The 14,349-nt window shown below is 42.7% G+C and overlaps 1 protein-coding gene across 1 annotated transcript in view; it reads left to right on the top strand.

Annotated features, from left to right (window-relative positions):
* The window catches only part of LOC136775354 (zinc finger protein 16-like), a 16,424-nt gene extending 14,933 nt beyond the window's left edge, over window positions 1-1,491 (top strand). Inside the window, exon 3 of the mRNA XM_066730048.1 lies at window positions 1-1,491. This exon is cut by the window's left edge and continues 211 nt beyond it. Coding sequence (XP_066586145.1) covers window positions 1-796 — 796 coding nt within the window. The 3' untranslated portion in view covers window positions 797-1,491.
* The last annotated feature ends 12,858 nt before the right edge of the window (window positions 1,492-14,349 follow it).

Below are 14,349 nucleotides of genomic sequence, written 5' to 3'. Positions count from 1 at the left end.
CTTCGGTACCGGAGGAGCCGGTAGCTTCGGCGCGTTGCAGTACATCAAGCAGCAAAGTGGTAGCAAGAGTTGCCTACCGGATGTGATACAGCACGGTCGTTCCGCCGGTATGCCCCTCTACGTCCGGTGTCCCATCTGCCAGAAAGAGTTCAAGCAAAAATCCACCCTCCTGCAGCACGGCTGCATACACATCGAGTCCCGGCCGTATCCCTGTCCGGAGTGTGGAAAACGATTCCGTCAGCAGTCCCATCTCACCCAACATCTCCGCATCCACACCAACGAGAAACCCTACGGTTGCGTGTACTGCGGCCGTAACTTCCGTCAGCGCACCATCCTCAATCAGCATCTTCGCATCCACACGGGCGAGAAGCCGTACAAGTGTCAACAGTGCGGCAAGGACTTCCGGCAAAAGGCCATTCTGGACCAGCACACGAGGACTCATCAAGGCGATAGACCGTTTTGTTGCCCGATGCCGAATTGCAGGCGGCGTTTCGCGACCGAACCGGAAGTGAAGAAGCACATCGACAACCACATGAACCCTCACGCAGCCAAGGTCCGCAGGAATTCGAGCAGCGACACCAAACCACCCGGTGGGGCTCCTCCGGGACTCGGTCCGGTTCCGGTACCAAGAGGTCTGACGCCAACGGTGGTCAAGCCGGAGCTCTACTTCCCCCAGTGTTACGCACCAGCGTTCAATCATCAGCCGCCCGTCTCGACGGCGCAGTTTCCTGGACAACCTAACGGGGTGTCCGTAGCCGCCGAGTTTAAGCCGCCGACCGGTCTGCCGCCGCAGTGACTAACCGTCCATCCTGCAGCCTACTAGCCAGCAGGAATCCCGCTGAGGTTTCAGCGATGCTTCGGCTCCTCGGCTCCTCCTCAGCTGGGCCAAACCTCCAATGTCACAGCCGCTGCCGCCGCCGCTGCTGCTGCTGCTGCTGCTGCCGCCGCTGTCATCAACGCGTCTCACCGATCCTCCCAACCGATTCAGCAACACTACCCGTGACATCTTTCTTTCTTTCGTCCCTCGACCTATGCATATACGTATCCGTTAGGAAACCTAGCGCGTCTCGATCTCGACGGTCCTTCAACCGTCTTTCCTACATCCCGGATCCCCACCCTTTTTTTCTTCTTCTTCTTCTTCTTCTACATGTTACTTCTTCCGTTCCTCGTATTTCATTTCACTCGAGCTCGTCGAAAGCAGCTCTCTCGTTCCATATCATATTTTATAGTATAGTTAACGTGACCATGTTGGTTCCATTTTCAAAAATTTTCTAGTTCTGCGAAACATGGACAAAGGGTCATGGTAGCCGAGCGCTCGAGCCCAGTTCTAACGATCGATATATACGGAATTAAAAAATTAATAACTTAATGCGTTCCACTTTAAAAAATACAAATTTTGCTAGCTGGCGCGAGACTCCACCGAGTCTTCCGATGAATGGTCACGTTGAGTATAATATATATATTTTGCAATAGTCTTGGAAAGACAGTGTGAAAATCGTGGAGAGACGCGTTGCTGACCGTCGAGTATCGAGTGTCTTCGATTACGTTGGTCTTACACGTATTTTCTTTCGAAACGAGCACCTTCCGAAAGAGGGCTTTTCGGAATGTTCGATTTCGACCGGATTGAAACAATTGTGATAAGATATTTAACTCGCCTATGTTTAAAAGCGAGAAGAAAAATAATTCGCGAGGAAGAGGATCGCCTCGAGACTGGAGGTTACCGTCGTGCACGTGCGACTACCACGAGAAGAGCGAGCTTGTAAATATGTAAAGTCGTTTACTCGAAAGGTGATGATCATCAGGAGGAGGAGGAGGTGGGTGGAGGGGGGGGGGGGATGTAAGAGGAGTTTGATGGGAGAGAAATGAGGCAAGAAAGAGGAGACGCGGAGGATAAAGTGGAGGAGGTGAAGGTGGAGGAGGAGGAGGAAGAAGCTTGCATGAAGCTGCTGGGTATGAATGAAGTGGCGCGTGAATGACGTACGAGTGAGAAGGTGGTAAGTAAGAGTTTGTAGTACTGGGAGGAAAGATCATGTGGGAGCGACCGAAAGGGATGCCAAGCAAATGGAGTGAAATGAAAGATAAGTGGTGTTAGAGATAAAGAGGGCCTGGGGTGAGGCTGTATGCTTGTGCGGCAGGGAATTGCAAAATAGCCGAATAATTCAGTCGTTTCCCAACTTTTCCAAATTCGTCCGATTAACCAACGAGTTTGGAAAGGATAGGTCAAATTTCGATTGAGTACGTGACCAGTGAGATAAGGGGTGTATGTGTGTGCGTGCGCGTGTGTGTTTAAGAGAGAGAGAGAGAGAGAAAAAGAAGAAAGGTGTCGCTCGAAGAGTGATACGACTCTTGTATACCATAGTAATATTTGAATGTATATTTATACAACAGGTTATTATTCTAACTATTACGATGATATTTTCAATCGGTTTTAAATCAGATTGGTGCTGATAACTAGGTAAGCAAATTGAAAAAGAGGAGGGAACGTGGAAGAAGGCTGAGACACCGTAGACTAGCGTAAGTAGGGTAGTCGATAGTGTAGCTCAAGATGGAAGAAAAGACTTTTAAGGACCCCGGTCGTCCGCTCATTGGATTATATGTGTATATACATACATAAACAAAGTATATGTATACATATATATATATATATATGTATATGTAAAATATAGTATACACATAATTATCTTGAGAAACGCGTTCGTTGAAGAAAAGGGAAATAGAGGGAAATACTTTGTGGCAATACTTAAATGAAAATCTCAACGTACTCTATAGAGGATAGTCTTTTAAATTTCTATATTAAGACGTGTGATCTCTCTAATTATTGTACATTATACACATTAATTATCTATACTTAGATGACGAGATGCATATAAGTTTAATTACGACTACGTATATTAGACGCTCTACAGGTTAGTCTTTTATCGTTTAGACACAGAGATCTGAAGATGATAATTGTGTGCGGCCATATTCTCTGTGGCCTGTTCGTAGTGCCTCGGAATTGCTGCTCGTGGCAGTGATTTGACCGTATTTTAGGATGGTATAATTATTATATTAATATTGAGAACTGCAATTATCGATACTCTGATACAGTACTAAAAAGTGCATGCCGTGTCGTCGCTCGACGTCACGTTAAACGACTCATTAAATTATTAGAATCTACTTATAACTATTATATAAAAGAAAAAAAAGTGCAAGAACGTCAAATCGCTAATGAAAGGGAAGCGACGACGATGACGACGACGACGACGACGACGACGACGACGACGACGACGATGTAATCGTAGTGATTCTTAACGAGTTGTTATTTTCTTTTCTTTTTCCTGCACTTTCCGTTTCTTCTCTTTGCTTTTCCATACTTTTCTCGCTTGATTCTCTCGAACGAAGGTCGATTATAGAGTCCAGAGGGTGAAGAACAATCGGCTAGGTGTAAAACCCAAACACCCCTCTCTTTTAATATTACGAGTATTATTATCCTTATCATTACTACTATTTTTACTACGCGTACTAATATACCTTCAACTTACGTAAACGCCTTCTTTTTCTTCTTTTTTTACAATTTCCATACTTTTTTACGATACCGCTGCTACTACATCTATCCCCTCATCATCATCTTTCACTAGACCTCATTTGTTTCATGGAATACTAAAAAAAAGAAAAAAGAAAACGCCCAGGTACAATAGCTATTTTATTATTATTCACAGACACTACGTCAGCGTGTTATTATATCCGTACATCGTCAGTCACTACTAGACAGACAGTCGAGCAAATGTGCAATAACTTATCATGTTATACATTTTATCAGACGTTATACGAAGGCAAGTAGACGTAATGTCACATCGTTACGAGCAGATTCTCCTTAATTAAACTTCTGACTCAAGACTGTTGATTTTAATTCGTACTTTACTATCAACACGATTTATTATACTTAACGATACTCGGTTTCTTATTTGTTCAACACATCGTTTTTTAACGTTCACTCAAAGATTCTATATATTATATAAATATATATACACTTAATTGTTGATTTTGTTATTTCAGGAAATAATCGGATTATCTCCTTGAAAGATGCAACGAAGCAGCGTTGCTAACGTGTTTCTCTTTCGTCAATTCTGCTTATTATCCTCAAGCTTTATTAATTCACACTCACTTTCTATTCTAAAAGCATTCCTCGAGCGAATTATTTCTCTGCCAGAAGTCGATTCGTCCAAGCTCCAATCAAACTAGCATAAACGAAAGCAATTCGTACGTGTGCGTGCACACGTGTATTCCTATATATATACTTATTGCATTTATTACTGCTATTCAATCGTTTATCTTCATTGATATTTTCCATGCTAAATCAATGGCTCCTTTCGTCGGAAATACGCATCCCTGTGGTACTTAATTATAAACGAAAGCTTTTCATCTTCTCCGAAACCAGATCCAGGATACGCGTATGCTCTCGATTCTTACTACAAATTCTTGCTAATGAAATCAAATCGATGATACTTCTGTCGAATATTTCATCCATGCGCGGCCGGTGTACTTTAAAGCGACTGATGACCTTAACGTTAAAAATGGGAGAAATGCATCATACGTATTTTTCTCTCGATGGAACAAAAGGAAAAAATGGTATGCGAGAGTATGGTGACGGTTCGCGAAGGTTCCGATGCAAAAGCGAACTCAGTTTGGTAAATGTTGGTGTGCGTAGTGCGAGAAGGAAAACGAGGGATAAGGAGGGAAAAAAATAATCATCCTCGGCGAATCACGAAGTTTCATGTTGTACACAAAGTGTAGATACGAAAAGAACCTTGTTTTCTATTATTATTATTATTATTATTAATATTATTATTATTATTACGCCGTACTCGACATAATTATATTATCATATATTATTATTATTATTATATTATATTATATTAATATTATTACAATTACACTATTAATTATTATTAAGTTTTTGAGAAGAATTTTGCATACGGTGCAGTGGTTAATTTCAGTTTACAGTTTTCGCCACCCTTTTTTTATTCTTCCCGTACTCTTGTTGGTTGTACGAATGTCCCTGCCCCTTTTTTATATCCGACTTTGTAAACATTTTTACACACTACTATCGATAATCGATTATTAGTGCTTATGCTTATTACGCTGTAATCTCGCAGTCACAAAATTCCTCGTGTGATATGTACACTGCAACACTCGTGTATGACGAAAACGGAAAATTGTTATGAGAAATAGGGGGGGGGGGGGGAGGGGGAGAGAGAGAGAGAGAGGGGCGAGGAGGGAAAAAGCGATGACGGATTGGTTTTTGCTGTTTACAATCTTCTTTAAATATACGGCTATGCGTTCAGTGTATAGAAATATTTTATATCTAGCAAAAAAGAAGAAAGATAAGAAAGCGAAAAAAGGTTGATCAGCTGATCTGGCACGAACGACGGTGGCATTCGTTTTCTTTTATTTTTGTTATTTTAAATTCTGGATAGAGGTGTATACGTGTTTGTGTCAGAGCTCGTTGGAAACTGCAGGGAAACTGGTTCCAGCGTGGTTGACCGACGTCAGAATCTCGCGCGGTGCCATTTCGATCGACAAGAACACTCCTTGGGAGCGTTACTTGGAACGGAGCAAAACTGTGATACTGTGATTACTAGCCATAAACAATAGCCAAGTCGGGCCAATCAGAGTCGAATAATTGGAGGGATTTAGCTTGCGCGTTTCGGCTAGTTTCGGGCTTTCCAAACTTTGTGCACGCTACTACTACCACCGTTACACTCTGCAACACTGTTACTATATACTATTTTACAGTAACACGATACACGAAGAATATAACGAACAAGCCACAGTTGAAAATGCATGATATTCCACCATATTTTTTGTATATTCGAGCAAAGGCGAGAATCGAGCGCTATATGTATATAGCGCACCAGTTTGGAAAGCTCTATATCGAACTAGACCTTAATAGCACGAATCTCAATTCGCTGGAACGAATCCAACGGTGCAGCGAAACGTTTTTCCTTTATAATTTTGCAATAATCATCCTTTTTTTCATTTATCTTCTTTCTCTCTTTTATACATCCGTATCTTTCAACCACTCCGAACTCGCTCGTTCTCTCGAGTGACCGCCACTACCTTCGAGCAATCACGCACGCATATGCCAACTATATATACATATCTGTTACACGAGTGTTTATTGTGGGTATATATATACACACACGAAAATGTTGGCTTTTCTTTCGTTTACCTCGTTGAAACTTGCAAGAAAATGGTTTTTCGCGCGAGCGCTCGGTGTATAATATGTCTCGTGTGACGAACAGCCGTGTATCTCTGTATACGTTAGGAGGGCAGAGTTTGCCACTTTTTTTCTATCCTAATTATCGTTTTTAGTTGGTGGTTCTGCGTGCTTCCGTGCGAACGCGAGTTGTGCAGGCTGCGCCATCCCGCTCACACACTCAATGCTCAACATAGATTAGGTTAAGCTTTATATATAATATATATTATATATATATATATAAATTACATAACGATATTGTAAATTATTATATATTGTTTTTCTCCCTTGTAATAAGACTCTCGGGGTCTGTGGCCTCCTACAGGCCAAGGTCCTAGCGACGGGATGGCGCATCCGACCATTTTTCGCAATCTCTCCCCTTTTTTTATATTATTGTTTTGCCCTTCGAGGAGTGAGAGCGTGAATGAATGTGAAAGAGAGAGAGAGAGAGAGAGAGAGACGACTTATATTTTTCATCCTCTTATTATCTATTCGAGTATGAGGAACAAAGCCTCGGTAAAAAGGTCTCTTGAACGCTGTTTTTTTTTCTCTCTCTCTCTCTTTATTACCTTTCATACGAGATATCTGTTTCAAAATTTAGTTTTAAATCTTTCGTTTCGGACGCTGATGCTGGTGCAATTCAACATACAGACGTGCATATAGGTGCATTTAAGATTGCGCAACTGTGCATTGAGCAATTCAGTTTTTCCTCGATATAAAGCTTTTAATTTCATTATTCAACAATACGCCTATAGCGCGCGGCTTAAGCTTCTTTTATCGTCTCCCCTTTTCCATTATTTTAACTCGTTAAATTGCGACAATGTCAGCTAATGAATGAAAAAATACTTTTTTTTCGGGAATATCCCAAATTCCTATTTGCAAGATAGATAATTTTTTTGTACTATTGTCGAGTGTTTAATGCACGGTAGTGTTTTTCTTACGCAAACGTAAAAATATATATTTATATATATAATATACAGAAATAAATATGTGAATCATATGCACGATCGTAATTGTAAAGAAGGAACAAACGCGGAGATCGCCGCGCGATGCTGTGAGCAACGCGCGGTGATGCATATACCATTATTTACAAGTATATTATATACATAGTATATACTATACATATACGCGAAAGCTGCGAAGGTGCTGTGCCAAGACTGATAAAAAGTACGTCCCTCGATTATACACGATGTGACTTTTAACTTTTTGTGATTTATTTTAAGAAATTTATTTTTCTATTATTCAAAAATGGAAGTGACTGCCCACTCAACAGTTTTACGATTATTCGAATAAAAGAAAGCTTTTTTAATCTCCATTATTTCTATTCTGTAGTATTATTACTCTTCTTTATTCTTTTTCCAAATATTATTGTATTATTTGTATTTTTGTACTTGTACTATTATTACGATTATGATTATATTATTACACGAATATTATTATTATATTAATAATTACGAATTGGGTCGTAATTGTCACAACGATTGCGATCGATACTATTTTTCGACATCGTTAATCGGTGCAAGTTATTTTTGTTACGTTATTTGTTTCTATTATTATTAATCACTGTCGAGCCTTGACCCAGTCTTCTTCGCTGCTGTTCGATTAGATGCAAAGTGTTATGGCGGAACCAGGTTCCTAATAGTAATTTAGGGAGTGGGAAGAGTGTTCGATTCGTCTCATATTATTTTGTGACTGACGAGTGACTCGGCGGCGGCGCGGGCACCATTCTGGCCGAACTGACTGCTCCCAAAGATATCAACACAGGACACACATAAATATATATTTATATTTCTCGTTATATATCCTCCTTATACCAATTTCCCTATCACTACCCGCACCCACCAGCCCGAAAATTCCACCATCATCCCCTTTGCTCTCCGACTCTTTTCCCCAAATCCCCGTCCCCTCCCCGCCGCCACCCCTCCTCTCATCCCCACCCTCCCAACAATATCCTCCGCAATCTTTAATAATATATTATGCTTTATATAGTATATTATCCACACGCGCGTGGGTGTTCGCCATGAAACAAGCCCGCGTCTGTGTCCCGAGCGTGTTCTGTTTTTCATTTTCACTTTTTTTATACAATAAAACATACAATAAAACCAGAGTTGCATGTCTTGGACGAAATTTTTTCTATGTTTTTATTTTTTTCCCGTCAGCTTTCCGACTGACTTTGTCCAATGAAACCTTTTGCATCGCTTCGAGAAAAACAACGGGAAAGAGAAAATTTCCCGAGCCTCTCCATAACATTCGATATAACGCTTTTTTCTTCACACCAGAAGGTTTCACTGGACACAATCACTTTCTGCTCACACTCTACATTTAATTTTTTCATTTTATTGTGTTTCTATTCTCCATCTTTCTTTTTACAGCAATTGGATTCCGTCGCTTCTCACCTTTCTTTTCGTTTCCTATTAGCCCAGAACCACTTCACATACACGGCTAAAACTCTCTTCATCGCGCGTTTTTCGCTGCTTAATTATTATTCAAACGCGTTGCTTCGGTTAGTTCGCCTCCACCATGAAACGCGTGAATACGTTTTCTCGAGATTCTTCAAACGGATTCGGTGTAAGAATGAAAAGGAAAGGCGCGAGACGCACGCTCAAAGTGGATAATGTTTTATGGATATCAAGAGGATCTCTATATTATCTACGTCATACAAGATCAACTTGTAAGGGGGGAGGAGGGGGGGGGGGTGAATTAGCAACGAATGTAAAAAAAATCCCCAAAACGTATACAAGAAAGATATAGCATGATGAGAAAATCACTGTGGCAAAGTAGTTTTTAAAGATCGAAGAAAAGCCAAGCGAATAGAAGATAATGGTGAAAGAACGATCGGTTAGTCGTCAGGGTGGTGAGCGAGCGTAACCTTGATTTCGATTATTTGCGCGGCTGTTAAGAAGACGCTTAGTCGGTGCCTCGCACGTATACCACGAGAATCGAGAGGCTGCACTGCACCAACACTAGCACCAGCCATCCTATAGTATAGAGGCATATATTAAAATCTTGCCCAGCATGCGGGCACAGGAGCCATTTGCTTGCTTTAGTCCAGCGCGTTTCAGGGGTTCTCCGCTCTCACGCTCTCGGTCAACGGTCGTTTTTTCACTTGGCCAAAAACCCAGACTACTCTCCCTCGCGAGAGTCGTACCAAAAACGTGGCCCGTTACGTTAAACGTGTCCCTCCCGTATTCCGGTCCATCGATGAATCCAAAGATATGTTCTGTCTTTGTCCCATCGAGGAATCTGGAACATTCGTAAGACGTAGACGGGATTGGAAGGAAAGTTTTGTGGCTAATCTGACACTGATGGGACACCCAGTGAGAGAGAGAGAGAGAGCAAAAAATCATTTTATAAAGCACTTTTTCAGAAGGATCTAGATTCGTGCGCATGCTTGGGTAAAAGACGAGGGTAGCGTGGTCGTGGTATAAGAAGAAGGCCCGGGCCTCCAGAGTCCAGAGGGCTTTTGCCCAGAGGTTTGAGAGTCTCTGTCGTCTGCACCAGCCTGACTCGCTTGCACTTGACTTTCCAACTTTGCCAGCAGAGAGCTACGATCCGCACATATCTCGCGACTCGCAGACTGGCCAATGTTCTCTTAACGCAAAGAAGGCGAAATCGAAAGTTCGGGCAAGAAGCAACGCGACTAAACGAGCGGTTGCCAGTGAAAAGTCCTGCGATTGCTTTACTCTGCGGTGCCGAGCAACGGATGATTGCTCAAAGTCTTTAATGTGCTATATATATATATATATATATATATATATACAGTATACACTGTGTGGTCGCTCAGTTATTAGCCGGACAGAAAATATCGGATAACGTAGATAGTTCTGAGAAGAAAGTTCTTGTAATCTAGTCCTTAATGCGAATGAGTTATCGAGGATTAAACGAGCCGCCCAATTCAAAGATTTTTGTTCGTAGAAATTATTTTAGTAATACCCTATTGATCCGGAATCGCTGCAACAATCAATCGACCAATAGGAAGCGTCGAAATAAGATCTTTTTAATTCTTAATAACTTCTTAAATTTAATGACTAGGTTTAAAAATGGTACAGACGTTTTTTCCTTAGAATTATATTTAAATTATCTATACAGCTCTGTGTGGTTATGGCAATAATTAACTGGTCACAGTGTACATGTACATATATATATTATATGTACAGAGCACACTCGTCATTCGATTTGTCTAAGCAAATCGTTTTCCGCCGCTCGCATCTAACGATGCACGACGTCGCTCTACGTGCAAATATTTCAATCTCGCTGGCAAAAATCAATTACGATTAATTGGCAGCCTATTAAAATTATTATGATTGGAGAAAGAAAGCCGAAGCATCCAATGATACTTCATCCATCCTACACTCGTCGATGTTTCTTCGCGTCAAATGGAATTTCGTCGTGTCCCGTTTGTATAATTTGTCTATATTATTAAAAATATGCGAAGAAACATGTGTTTTTGAGAGTGCGGCTCGATCGCCTCGGGCGAGAGGCCCCAGGCCGTAAGAAACTATCTCAAGGTCAGAGTGTGTTTCTGGAGATAAATGAAATTTCGATCGGTGTCAGCGGTGGTCCGGAGAGGCCGGGATCTTTCTTACGACCTTTGACACCTTGCAGAAATCGAGATGATAAGGAATCGGGGCGGAGAGAAGCGGGCGTTAATGTAGTTATTGCCAAAAATGACGAGAAACGAGTTTACGCTTCTCGACCAATCGCTGGTACCATCTTGAACCAGCCCGCACGCCTGCCGAATCCGGTTAGACCGGTTCGGCGGGACGTTAGATTTTCGCGTGATCGCACTTTCGGTTTCTGAATATTGTGTCCTTGGCTCGCAACTCGCGCGACTCTCCGCTGCTCGCAGAATGATGCAAGAATGGGAGCGGTAAAAAAAAATTGCCAAATATTGCTTGCAATGCATCAAGCATCGATACGGCCTTCTTTTTTCTTCTCCTCGACCACGTCTGACCGATTAAAATTCGCTCGAATATAATATATTTAACATGCGTTTGGATGGTATACTATACACACATCCACCGATCCAACAAACTCGAGCGTTAAAACGCCAGATTCGTCGTTTGATCGAGAACTGCAGCCAGCTCAATAATATCGAACAGAGCGATATTCGTTATAATTGCCAAACCAAGCAACGGAATCCTTCGACACTCTATATAGAGTTAGGTTTTTTGGATAAACTGAAAAATGATTTAAGATTGGAACAAATGAATCGCTAGTAGCTAAATTAACGCGACATTTGGCGTGGAACGAAGACGAAATGCGAATGATAAATTCTTAAAATAAAATTATCTTATCGATAAGGTAAAAGCTTCTTTCGGGTATGACACTCGACACACGCTCAAGTATAGAGACACATTGGTCGAACAGAGTTGTGCTTGGATTTGGTATGGATCGAAATGAAGCGTTCAGTATGCGCTGCAGTCGATTAACGCCACAGCGCTAAAATCGCACCGAATAACAACACAATCAAGCTATAATTTGTGATGATATTACAGCGACGAACGAAAGGTACCAAAACGTGCTAAAAACTTGGAAGACGCAACTTTTGAAGTTTATCGGATTTAATGGGAAGATCGAGGAAAGAGAATTGGGTGAAATTTTTGGTCAAAGGAACGACTGTACGCGTCCTCTTGCAAAATGTGAGAGGGAACGAATATATATATATATATATATAAGAGCGTCAAGATCCAAGAAGGAACGCGACGCGAACGTTGCATTGGAACGACGAGAAGAATGATGGATCATCACGCATGCCCAAAAACCCGTTGCGCCTCGCCGGAGACCAAGAATGCTGCTGGGACTTGAGAAGCGAACGACTCGCGCGACTATATCGCCAACCTATCGAGTTTCGTTCCCTTCTGCACTTATAATTATTTCATCATATTAGCCCCTATTCCAACTGCATCGAACCACTCGAACGGAGGTCAGGTGGAAAAATCCACGGACATCTATATTACCCTCTTCCAGACTCTTAGCTTCTATTGTTGACTCGATCAGAAATTAAGTCCTGTCCAAAACGTATCTTGGTCAACCCTCTCGTAGACAAATATAACGATCAGTCATTGGACGGCGCAAGATGGATATCGTACTTAGAGTATACCAATTGATCAATCCAACTTTCCGTGTAAATAGTTGCTGACTAATCAAATTTTGTTTTGTTTACTTTGACCAAAAGTCTCGCTTCGGTGCCTCATCGGTATGTGTATACGTAAAATTTGGAATCCCTATATATACTTTGACAGGCTTAACGGTCCTCGTAATAATAGACATCTGTATAGAATAATCACACTAAGACGCGAAAATTGATATCTTGGATGGAAGAAGACTTGTTCGTTGTTGTTGCGTTATTCAAAAATTGTCTGCATTTTTCACGGCGCGTCAACCTGAAAAAATAAAACATAATTTTACTACTGGAGTATCGAAAGTAACGAGAATATATGGTTGAAACGAGGCGGCCCGACAAGCGCACGCCACCGTTCTATAAAAGGCAGAATCAGCTATTAATAAACGGACGAATAGTCTCAACTTTTAAGCGCAAGTTTTACCGATGCCAGAACGTATACACGGGAGAAGACGAGCGCATGCACAAGAGCATTCGTCAAATCGCGACCATGCCAATGATAAGAAACAGCGAGAAATAAAAGATATCCGTATGCAATGACGATGAGAAGTTGGCAAAGTTGAGTCGTTGCAACGTCACAAAAATTCATTCTGTCAAGGGAATGAGCGGGGGGAGGGGGGATTCTTGAAGAGAGGAGAATGCGAGCGCGCGCGTGTGTACGCGTGTCTGTGTATGTGCGGGATAAATAGATGGACCGCGAGAAAGAAAGGGAGAAGAGCGCGAGAGATGGTTGGCAGGAGGGGGGAGAGAGTCGAGGAGGGGGGAACCGAGCGAAAAGAGCGAAGGGGAAAGAGACCGGCAAGATTCTCCCCGACTCGCCGGCTCTCTCATAACTCGCGACTCGCTCGCCAGGAGATGCTGCGCCACTGTGGTGGGGATAACGCCCTTGACTCGGACTCCCCGACTGGCGGGGGAGTGGGACTACTAGCGTGCCTGCGGCCTTGAGCCGGTCCGGCCCGTCCCGAGTAGTCCCGACCGTCCCGACTCCCATCTCCCGACCCGTTTCGTTTCGTTTCATTTCGTTTCGTTCTTCGGCCAGCGTTTCTCAATCTCGCGCACTCCTTCTGCCTCGAAACTGCTGCTCTCTGCGAACCCCCGATATTCTATCTACCCCCCCCCCCCCCCCTCCCGCTTCTACTCTTTCACTCTCTACCCGGGACCAGTGTTTAATGCAGAGAGCAACGCACATCCGCTCCTCCCCCGTCGAAACCACTGCGGGACCGAGAACGGGGACCAGGGGGGCCTGTAGGTCAGGTGGGCGATGTTGTTTTTATGAGATTCTCATAAAATCCTCGTCTTCTCACTGTCACGATTCCGTAAGGCGTCGAACGATGGACTTGACCTTGACTGGCAAGAACGCGTATTTTGATGAGACAGAGGAGGAGGTGGAGGAAACGAAGAAGATAGACGCGTCGCGTCACTAAGGCTAAATACGAGTGGAATTCGATTAGGATAGGTCAGGTCTCGTCTACTTTTATCATAGGAGCGTTGAAATCATTAAGAGAGAACTGTTAGCGCTTCTAGACACGGAGAGTTCTCTCTTCGTCCCGTTTGATCGTGGAAGGACGAATTTGTTGATGTTACTCTTGCCCAGGAAGAATTTAGGGATCGCTATATTTGATGATAAGACTAGGCATTTTTTTTACGCGAAAATGTTTTTTGGAGTTATTTCCAGCTGGAAAAAGCTGTTCGAGTGTTTTGGTAGGATGTAGCGACCACGCGATTCGTTATGGCGGTTATGGGAAAGGAGGAAAGTTGGATTAAGTAAAGAGTATTGTAGTCTCGATCAAAAATTGAAGGATCGCTAGTGAGGAGGGCCTCGCGAAACTAGTCGACGAGGAGAGGAGGGTTCAAGGTTCATGAACTTGGCACGACGACCGTCGCGACGACTCTTATACTTACACTTGCTGTTGGTTAGCAAGAGTGGCCCAGGCACAGGCGGCACACACAGCGAGAGAACCAAGCGAGAACGCATGCCCCATCCCCA

Source organism: Prorops nasuta, unplaced genomic scaffold (genome assembly GCF_024137725.1).
Source record: "Prorops nasuta isolate Cenicafe-Biocafe unplaced genomic scaffold, Cenicafe_Pnas_1.2 PNAS00008, whole genome shotgun sequence".
Lineage (NCBI taxonomy): Eukaryota > Metazoa > Arthropoda > Insecta > Hymenoptera > Bethylidae > Prorops > Prorops nasuta.
Note: the sequence above shows the minus strand (reverse complement) of the source record. Positions and strands in the feature narration are given on the sequence as shown.